The sequence below is a fragment of the Trifolium pratense genome, linkage group LG5 (assembly GCF_020283565.1).
Source record: "Trifolium pratense cultivar HEN17-A07 linkage group LG5, ARS_RC_1.1, whole genome shotgun sequence".
Taxonomy (NCBI): domain Eukaryota; kingdom Viridiplantae; phylum Streptophyta; class Magnoliopsida; order Fabales; family Fabaceae; genus Trifolium; species Trifolium pratense.
Window position 1 is genome coordinate 51177710 of NC_060063.1, and position 15253 is coordinate 51192962.

General features: G+C 29.1%; 1 protein-coding gene across 1 annotated transcript; it reads left to right on the forward strand.

Moving 5' to 3' along the window:
- The first annotated feature begins 12367 nt into the window (after positions 1-12367).
- Positions 12368-15253, forward strand: LOC123884692 (transcription termination factor MTERF5, chloroplastic-like). The gene is made up of 3 exons (XM_045933857.1): positions 12368-12593; positions 13695-13756; positions 13867-15253. The coding sequence occupies exons 1-3, from the start codon at positions 12469-12471 to the stop codon at positions 14769-14771; spliced, it is 1092 nt and encodes a 363-aa protein (XP_045789813.1). The 5' UTR covers positions 12368-12468; the 3' UTR covers positions 14772-15253.

Genomic DNA, 15253 nt, shown 5'->3' on the forward strand with positions numbered 1-15253 from the left:
TTTAAGCATATCAATTTCTCAATTCCACATTTTTCTCAATTCCACATTTGTTAAATATCACATTAAAAATTAGACAAATAAAAAAATAATGAGTAAAAAAATAGAGTACAACATTTATTTATAAATAATAGTAAAAAAACATTTATAAGCATGATTTAATCCAATAAAAAATAATATGAACAACAATTCTTTTTTAATAAGTAAACATATGATTAAAAAAATGACAATAAAATATAAAAAATATAAATAAATACTTAAAACTCTAACATCAATTGATAATACTTAATACTAATTTGAATAACAAACAATGTTGTTCTTCCGTATATGAACCTGCAAATAAAGAATTATAACTCAAAATTAGTCCAATTTTCTGATTGTAGAATTAAACTTAAATATTTTATCCACTCCTCTGTTCTCAATCCACATGTTATTTATCCCTTGTAGTCATTTTCATCAGTCTCTGCAAGAATCTCGTTGATCATCATATAAAAAAATTAGATTATTATTATATATGATTAAGGTTAAAGTCAATTAGTTGAGATATTAGTTTTTCTAAATTTAATTTTAGTTTTTCTATTCTTATTTTTAGTTAATGTATTTTTTGTTAAGTAATAGATAATAACTAAAATTTCAATTTTTTAAAGTAAATAAGTAAGTGTATCAGAGTTTACACTAAAAACAAATGTAACTATAAAAAAAATGCACTATTATTAATATGAGTGTAAATATAAGTCCCAGTAAAAATTATAAAAAAATAGGTATCTAGCATTAATACGTGTAGAAATATAGGTTCCCATAGAAAAAAAAGAAAAAGAAAAGAAAAGAGGTCATTCGCCCCGTATTAATAAATCTCGTATTAAAACATCTGTAGAAATCTAACTCCGTAAAAATTACAAAAAAATAAACCCCTGAGTATAAATAAAGGTTCCGTACAAATTTTAAGAAAAAGTGGTCCCAATATTGGTATATGGATAGAAATATAGCTCCCCGTATTCCATAGATGTTCATTTTGATATTTTTGTTTTTCAAATTACTTGTGAAATTTATTTCATTTTTGACCCGTATATATAGAAACTATAGTAGATTTTTGGTCCTTAATTTTTGAAATTTCCATACATTTCAGCATTGATTTAATTTAATCAATATATATTCCAAAAATGAGTTAGTCAATAATCAAAAGTTTCCATATGTAAAATTTCAATTGTATCAAAATATTAATATAGACATTTGTTCATAAAACCTGATTGAGCAATTTTTTTATATTTATAATTGAGCACTAATGACTAAAGGAAAAAACATAGAAGAATGACACATCAGCAAAATGAATTGAGAGATTGCCACGTGAGATTTTGACCGGTAAAAGAAATGAGAGGACGCCACCTAAGAAATTGAGCATGAGAAAGAAACTCTAAAACATATAATACTAGTATAACTTACCCGTGCAAATGCACGGGTTAATGTTCAATGAAAAATATAGATCTTTTTTTGACACATGAAAAATATGGATTATTAAATTTTCAATATTTTGTGGTTTTTTTATTTATTTGTAAAATTAATTTTATATTTAATGTAATAATTTATTTAAATATGATAAATGATCCAAATTTTGGAGATTTTAAGGAGAAATGGTAGAACGGAGAGTGATACTCCACTCCCCATTCCCAACTCACATGTTCGTATATTTGTTCTTTTATTTTCATAAAAAAAAATGGTCATTAAGCAAAAACTAATCTAACGGTTAATATATATTAGTTCTTAATCGTCATCTCTCTCCTTTAGACATTTGTTTTCTTCTGGAGTATTTTAGCCCATGTCCCCGTGTGAAAAAATTTAACATTTGTGTAATGAACAGTAGAATTATTTGTCATTTGCTTGACACAAAAAAAATTTATATCATTTTTTTTTTATGCATATCTCATTTGTTAATGGTGCAAATTTTAAAAAATTTATCTATTTGTTTATCTTACAGTGATGTTTGGAAAATAAAAACAAAGTAATACATGATATTATTACTTTTAATTCTTTCTTTTTTTATATATAAAATTATTGTTACTTTCCTTACTTTCAATTGATATTTATTGTATTTTTTATATAATAAAATCTACAAATGTATGTCCCACCCCGTGTAAGTTTTTTTTTGCTTAATACTTCCATGTAGATTATTTTTTGATCAATACCCCCTATTGTAATATTATGTTTGGTATAAATCACTATGTAACTTTTTTTTATTAATAAAATTAATAAAATAATAAAATAGAAAAATAATCTATGAAGTCAATTACTTCATTCCTTTTATATTTCAGACAATCACACTATTTTCTCTGTTCGATAAGTATGAAGTTTAAGAATAACTTTTTTTGTGAACAATTAAATTACTATTTTTATTTTTTTTTATATTCCTTTTAAGATGAGTATTTTTGTTCAGAGATTCTCAAGCCTTCAATTTTGTTTTGAAACATATTAAGCCTTCAATTTCTCAGTTCCACATTTGGTCAATTCGTTCTATATAATTTTTTTTATAAGCAATTCGTTCTATAGTATAGTCCTTTGAGGAATTTCTATTATTTTATCAGTATATTTGTTAAATATCACATGAAAAATTAGACAAACAAAAAAATAATGAGTAAAAAAAAGAGTACAACATTTATAAATAATAGTAAAAAAAAACATTTATAAGCATGATTTACACCAATAAAAAATAATATGAAGAAAAAGTGTTTTTTAATAAGTAAACATGATTAAAAAAAATGACAATAAAATATATAAAAATATAAATAAATACTTAAAACTCTAACATCAGTTGATAATACCTAATCCTAATTTGAATAACGAACAATATGTTCTTCCGTATGGACCTGCTAATAAAAAATTATAGCTCAAAATTAGTATAATTATGATTTTGTGTTTTGATGCTATCCTTTTTTGTGCCTACAAGGAGATAATCTTCTTTTCTTATTTTACAGCAGGTGTCCGTCTTTTTTGTGCTTACAAGGAGATAATCTTCAACTTTTTCGTTGTTCTATTTTTTTATTTTCGAAGATGTTATATGCATTTTATATATATATATATATATATATATATATATATATATATATATATATATATATATATAAGCTTTGTATTTAAATTGTAACCTTACAATTTCAATTAAGCTTATATAAGAAAACATCAAGTTGTCTATCATTCTTCAATTGATGGAAAAGAATTTTTTTACACAATTGATGGAACAGTTTGAAAACTAAAATATCAAATAATTAAGAAATAAAAAAAATTCAAAGTCATAAATCGAATCACAAATAAATATATTTCAAACAGCGAATATAAAAATGCAATAACTTGTTGTTCTTTTTTTTTTTTTTTGACAAAGTAAAATACAATAGTTTTACAATTTAATATCAAATAACATAGGAAAGCTTGTAGAGTGCGGACTGCCAAATATATAATCAAATTAAAAAAATGTCCCAGAAAAAGAAAATATTGCACCATCTGTGATTCTGGGCACAAGTTAATGCAGTTTTGTCTTTTTTTTTATCCTCCAAATTAAAGTTTCATCAAACTTGAAGATTAGATCCTGTTGAAAAATAAAATAGGCTGTCCAACGGACCAAATACCGGTTGTAAAAACAAAACATAAAAAATAATGATAAAAAAAATTAACTTCGATTGCAATATACAAATAGTAAGAAACCTCAAACCTGGAAAGATCAAATAATCAAAGGAAAGAAATAACCAAGAAACCTGTAAAATGGGAAAAAAATAATAAATTAAAGAAAAGAGTTAGAGTGAAACAACAGGAAAAAAAAAATATTCAAACAATAAACTAAAAAGAAACCTCAAAACCTGAAAAGATCAAATAATCAAATGAAAAAAATAATCATATAAAAAACCTGTAAAATTGGGAAAAAATTAAAAATTAAATGAATGAGTAAGAGTGAAACAAAAGAAAAAAAATAACTATTCAAACAATAAACTGATGTTCAAACAAATAAAAAAATAACACTATCATTATATTGAGAAAAAGTATATGCTACCTGTTTTCGAATGAAAATGTGATGTATATATAATACCATGATGCTACTAACAATTAAATTAAAGGCAGTATCCCTAAAGTTTTGCATAAACTTTTACAGGATGTCCATCAATAATTAACAATTTTAAAAGAGCAAATAATCTCATAAAAATGGAATCAAGTATATATAGAATATAAATCATTATATTTCAATTTTCTAATGAAAGTTGGATATAATTCCAAATTATGCTTGACCATTGATTTAATTTGTTTCCATTTACAATACAATTACAATTATTACTATTTGATGTGAAATTGATTAATATAGATTTTTGTTTATTTTGAATTTGTTCACTTTTTGATAAGTAGAATGTCATTAGAAGTTGCCACGTAGGATTAAATTTTTTGAGGTGTTTTGAGAGAATGCCACATAAAAATTGATAAATGAGAGGATGACATCTAAGAAATGAATCATGAAAGAGAAACTCCTAAACATATAAATAATAGATATAGATAGATATAGATAGATAGATTTTGATCTTTCTAAGTCATCTAAAAATAACATTAAAACAAAAGTCAAAATAATTTCGAGCGTATATCTGTCCTTTTTTTTAATAAATGTATAAGTATGCGGATGACCTTATTTATTTGTTGTCATAATGCCATGTTAAAGCATATAATAACAATTCCTATATTATACTTAATCGAATCCCAATATTAAAAATTCATATATTTTGCTTCCTTTTTTAGGGTAAAAAAGTAACTACTATGAACCAAATCATTGTACCAAATTTTCCCAAAATTATTGTACCAAATTAATTACAAATAAATTGATAAGGAAACAAATATTAAAGCACTAACAATTGTCTCGGAAATTAAGTTAAAAAACTATTAATTAGTATAAACTTTTATGTTGAAAGTAATAAAAATAAATTGATTTTTCACAAATTCATAAATTATAATAAACTTATATATCTATCAAACTTATCTATCTATCTATCTATCTATCTATCTATCTATCTATCTATCTATCTATCTATCTATCTATCTATCTATCTATCTATCTATCTATCTATCTATCTATCTATCTATCTATCTATCTATCTATATAACATAAAGGAGTATCTTGCTAGAGATTGGAGGATCCATATAGTTCACACCTTCCGGGAGGGCAATGCATGCGCCGACTACTTTGCAAAATTTGGAGCTGCCAATCCTGAGGCTTATTCTCCTATAGTTGATCCCCCAATTGGAATGAATCTTCTCCTGCTAGCTGATGCTTGTGGGACTTTCTTTTCTAGATAATTTTTTTTTCTTCTCTTTTGTTTCTTCTACTTGTACCAAAAAAAAAAACTTATCCGCTCTGATTATGACACGGGAAAAGGGGGTTTTATATATGTAGAGTCCTCTAGTCTTAATTATTTTGTATAATTAATAATACTTTATTTAATTCAAAGATTTGTTTAAACTCGTATTCTACCAATTAATGTTATTAGTAAGGTTTTGAAGTAATTTGTAATATCTCGAACCAATATTTTATTAATCTTTTTTATTTAAGTCTTTGACTTTATTTGACCCGCTGCGTAGTTTTTGAAAATAAGATTCTAAAGGTAGAATAAGGCTAATATTGGGTTTGGGTGTTACAAAGTTGGTATCAGAGCCTGGTTGTCTTCGGACCGCGTGGGTTATGTGTGTCAATCAGAGCAAGTCTGTGCAGTCAGACTGAGTGTGCGTAGTGTCAGTCGCGTTTGTGTATCTCTTGTGTCTTCTTGTGATGTAATTTTGTAGTTACACTTGCACATTAGCCACTATTTAATTATTTTGCAAATATGTGTGATTAGTTTGTTAAATCTTGTTGTTATTGGCATGTGTTTTACTCGATTCTTGAGACTAATATTTTAATTGATATTGAATTTAGCACTTATAATTCTTGCTTCATGTTTGATTGCTAAAATGATGATTGTTTAAATGCCAATTCGTTAATACTTGAATTGTTATGAGTCTTATGAGAAAAATGTGATGATTATCTAATTTCTAATGTTTGAAAGTTAATTCATGTTTATTATTATGCTTCTATGTTTGATATAACTTAATATGCTTAAAGTTATGACATGATGTGATTCCTATTGATTAATAATAGATGATGTTTTGCTCTAATTGCTTGAATATGAGACTTGTCGTTTTCTTTGTACTTCATTGTGAGTAAATTAAATGCAAAGATAGTAATGGTTTTGTTATTCTAACTTGTATGAGATATTGAAATTTATTTTATGCAACGTAGGTTCAAATAGGACTTGAATGAGTTAATGACATTAAAGGTTTAATTAAACTATTGTAGTAGAGTTTATGTGTATTCTTATGCATGTCCTTATGTGTATCTTTGTGTGTAGTTCTTTATGACACAAAATAAATATCGAGCTAGTAGTAATTCTTTATGATGTGAATCTTGTCGAAAATCTAAATTATTTTCTTTTTGAGTAAATGAAATTAATTTTTATATAAATAAGAAAAGTATAATTGGTAATAAAGTTAAGTGGATTCTAGTATGTGTTTGATATGTGTTTTGTTTATATCATGCACTAGATAATTACCATGAAACTTGATTTGTTTCTTGTGAGGTATTGTAGGTGGTTATGCTATTTTTATAAGGATAGAAATTGGTAGTAAAAGTGGATTCTAAAATATGTTTGAACTGTGTTTTATTTTATATGATATGTGCAAGATTAATTTCCATGAAATATTGACTTGTCGTTTTGTTAACTATGCGATATAGTGAATAACTATGTTAGGTTCTTTAAGATGAACTTGGTAAATGTGTTTCACATGTTTTGACTACTTTATGTTACCATGATAATTCTCATGTTAAGCTAATTATTTGCTTGCATGACATGTGTATATGGATATGAATTGTTGAAATATTTGAAATTGTTGTTATGTAATATTCATCTTTTCTTAATTTGATTCGATACTTAATTTTATAGAAGATGTATGTTACTTGAATATCTATGTGAAATGTTATGTTTGCTTGTGTGCAATATTTATGTAGATGTTCATGTGTAGTAGTTCGTAGTTACCCTTTGTATGCGACATGTGTGCGAACACTGTCGATACTAGTTTCTTCTTGGGAATATAAGTTAGAACCGTAGAAACCTACAGTTAGATGTGAGAATCAGGAGTTTTAGTAGACGATTGTAGGTGGGTTTAAGATAAGTAGGGGAGAAGATTATACCCTTCTTGAATGTCTTGAGAGTGAGGAATCAAGCCAAGTGGAGACGTCGCCGAAGGAAAGTGTTCAGGTGTAAAGTGGAGACGATTGTAAAGTTTATTTCGGAGATGGATGAATTGGGAGAGCAGATGAAAGATCTGTTACAGAAGAAGTTTGTCGGATCAATTGTTTCATCGTGGAGGACGTTAGCGTAATTGTGTAAGAAGAAGGACGACAACATAAGACCTATAGTGATTATCAGCAATTGGATGAGGATACCATTTGATGGTTTTATGGATTAGTTAGCCAGTGCCAGTGTATTGAATGCTAGTGTGATAAGTAAGATGAAATTTGGAATGAGTTGTCATAAGATGCAAGTAACGTCGTTTGGTATGACTTATATGAAGAGGATGTTGTATGCGAAGTCGTCAAATAGTGAGTTTTAGTTACAAGAAGTGAGTTTTGTAATCATGTGTTATAGAGTGGTGGAATAGTTGTGCATTCGTCGAAGGTTGATGTCGTGTTGCAATAGAAAGCCTAAATCAGTTGCTAAGATTCTAATTTTTCTAGGATTAACTGATTGTTATCGAAAGCTTATTAGAAGTTTCTTCTAGAATGAGTTTGAGTAATGTGCTTTTACAGACGGACAAGTGGTGGTCTATAAATCAACGAAGTGGTAGATTCATGGAAAAAAGTATCTGATTCATGATTTGGAAAAGTTGGTGAGGATTAGTAAGATTTAATTCATGGTACTTGGTGTAGTGAAGACGGACGTAATATAAGTGTAGTAATTGATAAAGAAAGTAAAGAACTTTAGATATAATATTCAATGGAGGTTTCGTGTTTAAGGAAGCACTATTATAGTTTGGTAAAGATGGTCGATGCCACCATCATGATTGTTGTCTATCTATTAACAAATTGAGGAACTGGCCGTCCTTGATCTCTTGTTGATAGTAGATGAAATCGTGTTGAATGGATGAGACTAATTTTGTCAAACCTTGGTAATGTCTAGAGTTTTGGATGTTTTGATTGGAAAACTAGGTGAAGTGGTCTTGTTCAGATTGTTTTAGCCAATTTTCGAGGGCGAAAATTCTTTTAAGTGGGGTAGAGTTGTAACGACCCAAATTTAATTATTAGTAATTAATTGATTATTTACATTTATTTTATTTGTGGTTTTTAATGTAATTAATTAATTATGTGTTAATTGTTGGTTTTCGTGTTTTTAATAGAAATAACTCATTAAGAATAGAATGAGGGAAGTGATGTGTTAGAATATATTTTAGGCCTATTTAGTAGAAGGGTATTTTGGTAAAAGAAAAATGGGGTAAACCTAACTATATAAGGACCAAGTTAGAGAGAGGTTGTCATAAATTATGATTTTGATGGAGGTAGAGAGAATTAATAATAGAGGACTCTACATATATAAAACCCCCTTTTCCCGTGTCATAATCAGAGCGGAGCTTCATCAATACTCGAACACACGACCTGAGAACCTGGACCCCCAAAGGTCCAGCACATACACAAAACAGAGAGTTAGCAAAATATCCGACTAAGTGTAAGTAACTCGATTACTATCACTTGAGTAAATAAAAGTAAGGCATAAGCATATATGTTCCTACACAATTCTATCTAATAAGCATACTCATTAACAATATAGCATAGCGAATTAGATAACAAATACACACATAATTATCAAAGAAACACTTATGTTAAATCAATGACAATTATCAAGTATCAAGTACAAATGACACATAATTCCTAAATGTACACTAATGTCAATTAGAAATGTATGTCTCCTAATGCATATCTAATGCATGTGGTACCATTCCTTTTTTTTTTTAGATAAACTTATATCCCTCTGCATCTCTCATTTGCTTACCAAAGCGGTTATGCATTTGACCAATTACATTGGATTTCCAACCTTACCAAAGGTCAATCATACAACGTGAGTGCATGAAATGTTCACATAGCAATTATATGATATTTACATCTATACATATACCAATATGTATGTACACTATCAATCATAATTACTATACCAATTAACTATCAACTCCATCATCAATTAACAATTCATATTATGATTCAATCACAAACATCATTGTCACACATAATGCATTTATTCCATCAATCAACAATCCAATTATCATTGAATAGAATACTAGCATATATTCCTAATTATTCAATCATTTGAATTCACAAAACTCATTTTATTTCCAAATAATGTTTCTAACATAAGAAATTATTAAAGCGCAAGCATTATTCCAGAAAACTAACTTCAGATTCGGAATCTACACAAAAAACTGTGAAAAATAGGTTCGGGGTGCATGAACCATCGAAAAGTCAACACTCAGTCAACAGTCAACGCAGTCTGGTCAAAGTCAAGGGTCAACAGTCAAACTGTCAAACCAACAGTTGCGTCGGTTATAGCGTCGATAAATTGCGACGCAAATACCAGTTCATACTGCATAATTATTATGCAGAAAAATTAGCGACGTCATAGCGTCCAACTATTCTACGCAAATACTATATTGCAGATTTTCAGAAAAACGGGTTTTGAAGGTGGGTTTGATCCAAAAGTGCTTATTTTCACCAAAATCACTTATTTGAACTTAGGAAAAGCACATACATTTAATACCCAACATATAACTCATATAAAACAACTTAAACATAAGTTAAAACACCAAATCATCAAGATTAATCATTTATCTTCAAGTTATTAGATTTTATCATAAATCTCAAAACCCACCATTTTTGCAAAGCTTGAGCAATCAATCAAAAGCAATGACATCATATATGCATCAACAAGGAATATAAACACATTCCCAATTCCCAAATTAACCACAACCCATAGAGATGAAAGAGTTTGGGTATGGAGAAGAAAGGTTCTTCTCCCCTCTTTATGAACCATCTCAAAATGAATAAATTACTACTCTCATACCTTATTGATGTTGGATTCTCTAGTCCTTCATCTCCTAGTTCTTCTTCAATCTTCCCCTCTACTTAGCTTTCCTCTTCATTCTTTGTTCTTTCTCTTCTTTTCTCTAACTTTCTCTTTATCTTTCTTTCTTGAGAGCTTCTCTCTACCTCCATCAAAATCATAATTTATGACAACCTCTCTCTAACTTGGTCCTTATATAGTTAGGTTTACCCCATTTTTCTTTTACCAAAATACCCTTCTACTAAATAGGCCTAAAATATATTCTAACACATCACTTCCCTCATTCTATTCTTAATGAGTTATTTCTATTAAAAACACGAAAACCAACAATTAACACATAATTAATTAATTACATTAAAAACCACAAATAAAATAAATGTAAATAATCAATTAATTACTAATAATTAAATTTGGTTCGTTACACAATGCATGCGCTGACTACCTTGCAAAATTTGGAGCTGCCAATCCTGAGGCTTATTCTCCTATAGTTGATCCCCCAATTGGAATGAATCTTCTCCTGCTAGCTGATGCTTGTGGGACTTTCTTTTCTAGATAATTTGTTTTTTCTTCTCTTTTGTTTCTTCTACTTGTACCAAAAAAAAAACTTATATATCTATAAAAAATAATAATAAACTTATATATGTTACTGAATATATATACATTCAGTTCATTTCTATTAATTAAAAAAATTATTTATCATTTTATATTTTAATTTGGATTTGGTGTAGAGAGAGTTTACATCGTTTATGGTCTTTTGACCAGGTTTTGAATAAATGCATATAAGCTAATTTTGTAGGGTTCAATTAGAAGAGAAGAGTTTATCCTGGAGTAGATATTATTTTTACAACTCTTCGTTAGAGTTTTTAGGGAAGAAAGTCCATGTAGTGGCTCTGGTATTTATTACTATTTTTCAATATTATGATGATTTTTTTATGACTACGGATTACCCGAAATCAGAGCTGGTTAACTTCCCTCAATATTTTGGATACATTTTAGAACAAAGGATTAAACCGAGATATGCACGCATGAAAGCTTCTGGAGTAAGAGTAGTGTTGAATCGGCTTCTTTCAGTGACAAGCAGCGACTTTGAAGAGATCTTATTAAAAAAATTAAAGAAATTGCAAGTTGATTAGGATTTTGTTTACAGCAGCAAGGTTGTTTAATCAGATAATGAAAATTTAGACTTTCGGGCAAAGTTGTAATCAAATTGTAATGTCTTCAATCTCTCATTGATCAATATTGTCGGTTCGACACATTTTAACCCTTATAGATATGTCTGATATGTGCCTAAGGAGAGAATAAGCAAAGAAAAAATATTTTTTTTGGAACATTTGTCCGACACGCGTCATACGAGTGTCTTACAGGTGTCGGACACCGATCAAAGGAGTGTCAAAGTAAAGAAAAAATTGAATTTTTTCAGACACTGATATGAGCTATTCGGCACGTGTCGTACGAGTGTTATACGAATGTCGGATACCGACACGAATCGGATACCGTGACATGCCTAATCATAGAGGTAAAGCGTATAGAGGTAAAGCGTGCTTTATTGGGGAAACCCGGTTACTAGATTATGTTTAGAGAGAAACTTCCATAAAAAATTCTCATGTAAGTGATCTATATGACAAAAAATATTCAGATATATTGATTGGCTTTGAAGCAAGGTATATAAGAGATACTACATAATCATATAGTATATTTAAATTTTAAAATAAAAAATAAAAAATAAAAAAAATGAAGTTTTAATACATAATCATATAGAAAAATAAATAATACCAAAACAATTCTTTTCACTTCCAAAAGCAATACAAATTGAACCATTCACATAATATAGTAGAGGGGACATGTTTTCTTCCATCTAATGTGCTTCAATTTAGTTTTTCTTTGACTCCATATGATTTTGGAATATCTGAAGCCCTTACATATGAGAAAAGAAATCAAGAATTTATATTATGAATAAATATACAAAACCATATTTGATTCAAAAATATATATATAAAAAACCATATAGAATAAGAGAAAGGTATAGATGTTAAAAATAGGTTGAAAATCTGAAAACAAAAATTAAAAAAGGACTAAAATAAATATTACAAAGACTAATATTTGAACATGAACATATTTTGCAAGGACTAAAATAAAAAAAAAAAAAAAAAAGGACCAAAAGCAAAATGTTACTATATATTTCCAAGGACTAAAATGAAAAAAATATTTTTACCGGAACTAAAATAAAAACTTATATATTTGCAGGAATCAAACTTGTGTCGTTGCTCTCACAAACTCACCACCACCCAACTCACCAGCAGCAGCACCTTCTGCCATGTTTGTTTTTGCATATTCCATTTGCAGTGAAATTCCAAAAACACTACAATTCTCAAAACCCACAAATATCAAAACTTTCTCTTCAATTCAACCACCCCACTATTTCTCTTCCACTTCCATAAGGTACTCTTTTTCTTTTCAACCCATTTTCATGCATCAATGTCTTTTTGTTTTTTTTTATCCAAAACTGTTTGCACTAGTTCATTATGCTTTCATTTTACACATTTCAATCTCAAAACAACAATGGAAGGTAGAAATAACTCTAGAAGGGTTTAATGAGCTTGTGGGGTGCCTTAGTATGTGGTTGCAAAATAGGAGATAAGGGTCTATTTGGATAAACAAAATAATTAAGTGCTTATAGGTTATAGACTTAGTCCCTGATTGAATTAGCTTATTTTTGAGCTTATGCAAACAGGTTATGCAATATAAATTGTACTTTTATAAGTTATTTTATCATAAACTATCTTGACAAACTTATAATAATATATAAAAATTGCATAAGCTCAAAAATATGCTAATCCAAATGGGTCCTTAGGGCCCGTGAGCTTATGCTAATCTTTTATGCATTCTTATAAACTTTTCAAAGTAGTTTATGAAAAAATAGCTTATACAAATACAATTTTTGTTAGTGAAAACTTATAAATTAGCATAAAACTTTTTATGTGCATAAGCTATTTTCATAGGCTAAAAAATAAGCCGAATCCAAATGGCCCCTTAGGGTGTGTTTGAATTGACTTATTTTTTAGCTTATGCAAATAAAAAAGTTTTTATGTATTATTATAAGCTTATCAAAATAGTTTATGAAAAAACATTTTATGAAGATACAATTTTTGTCAAAAAAAATCTTATGAATTAACATAAAAACTTATTTATTTGCATTATTTATTTTTCATAAGCTCAAAAATATTTCATTCCAAACGGTCCTTTATGTTAAAAGCGTAGAGCCATCGACGTATATCGTGTAAGTGCTTATAAGTTGTTTTTCGTAAGTTTTCCTAGAGAACTTATGAAAATAAGTTGAAAACATTTTATGGACATTGTATAAGCTTTCCCGAATAGTCTTGCAAGTGCTTATGCAATAGATGAACTCAAATGAGTCAATCCAAACAAAGCATTATATGAATAGCATGCAACCGTTTTTTTCTTTCAAATCTCTTATTTTATCTTGTCAAAAAAATCTATCTTATTTAATTTTATTTTATATATTTTTTCTCTGATATGAAGATTTTCCATCAGAACTCGAGTTCCTTTCTCTGCAAGGATATTCTTATGTCATGCAAAATCTGGTATGCAATTTTGTTTAAAAGTTTTATTTAGATGTTACAATTGATATGAGGTTTGTGTAGTAATGTACTATTGTAATGAGTATAGATCTTTCATGGTTCTTTTTAATCAGGCACGAATGAGTCTTTAAACATACAAGTGTTATCTCCAACCCTATTAGAAGACCCTCATATTGTTTATCTTATGGAACATGGAATGACTATTGATCAGGTTAGGACTATCATGCGACGATTCCCGGCTTTCTCCCGCTATAGTTTGGAGGGTAAAATTAAGCCATTGGTTGAGTTTTTTCTTGAATTTGGAGTGCCGAAAGAACAAATTCTTATTATCCTCACTAAAAGACCTCGATTATGTGCACTCAGTCTATCTAAAAATATTAAGCCCACCGTGAAATTCCTCGAATCTTTGGGCGTCGACAAAAAACAATGGGCGAAGGCGATATACCGCTTCCCTGCCTTGCTAACTTATAGCAGGCAGAAAATTAATGAAAGTGTAGATTTTCTCCATGAATTAGGCATCTCAGACGAGAGCATAGGTAGGATTTTAACTCGTTTCCCTAATATCGTTGGTTGCAGTGTAGAGGACAATCTCCGACCAACAGCAACGTACTTCCGTTCATTAGGGGTTGATGTTGGCGCTCTTCTGTTGAGGTGTCCGCAAATTATTGGCCTTAGCATTGAGGCGAATATAAAGCCTGTAACCGAATTTTTCTTGGAAAAGGGATATACCTTGGAAGAAATTGGGACTATGATTTCGAGATGTGCAATGTTGTACGCTTACAGCTTGACTGAGACTATGGTCCCAAAATGGGATTATTTTATGACTATGGATTACCCGAAATCCGAGCTGGTTAAATTCCCTTATTATTTTGGATACAGTTTAGAACAAAGGATTAAACCGAGATATGCACGCATGAAAAGTTCTGGGAGGAGATTAGCGTTGAATCGGCTTCTTTCACCGTCAAGCAGCAACTTTGAAAAGGTCTTAAAAATGAAAAATAAAGGAATTGCAGGTTGATTAGGATTTTTGTTTATTGCAGCAAGGTTGTACAACCTGATAATGAAAATTAAAACTTTCAGGCAATGTTTCAGCAAGGATTTTGTTTTTCGATCAATGGCATTTCAAGTGAAAAGTTGCAGTTATACACTAACATAGGTCAATGATTGTGGCCGTCAATCTATAGATTATGGATCTGCAGTTCATGCCGATGAACTTGCGTTTAAGCTGTTTTGGAGTGAGTTTGATACATGCCACCTTCAGCCAATGTTTATTTGTTTGCAGTGTTTTTGACACACTCTGGAGTTCTGGTTGCAAGTTACTGTTGTATGTATGTTATTATTGTGTCGAATCCATATACTAATTAGAATCTTTCTTGTGTACTACTTGGTAAAATAGGTGATTAGAGGATACAATTGATAACATAGCACCAAAATTTGGTACTAAGTTATTGAAATGAGGCCATTCTGGCGATGGAAAACATCTGTTTCCGCAGCATTTTC

Bases quoted from the DNA above. Each gene is read 5' to 3' on its own strand.
- LOC123884692 (XM_045933857.1), top strand. From the start codon at position 12,469: ATGTTTGTTTTTGCATATTCCATTTGCAGTGAAATTCCAAAAACACTA. The intron at 12,594-13,694 runs GTACTCTTTTTC...TCTGATATGAAG, and splicing joins TTCTCTTCCACTTCCATAAG to ATTTTCCATCAGAACTCGAG. The intron at 13,757-13,866 runs GTATGCAATTTT...CTTTTTAATCAG, and splicing joins CTTATGTCATGCAAAATCTG to GCACGAATGAGTCTTTAAAC.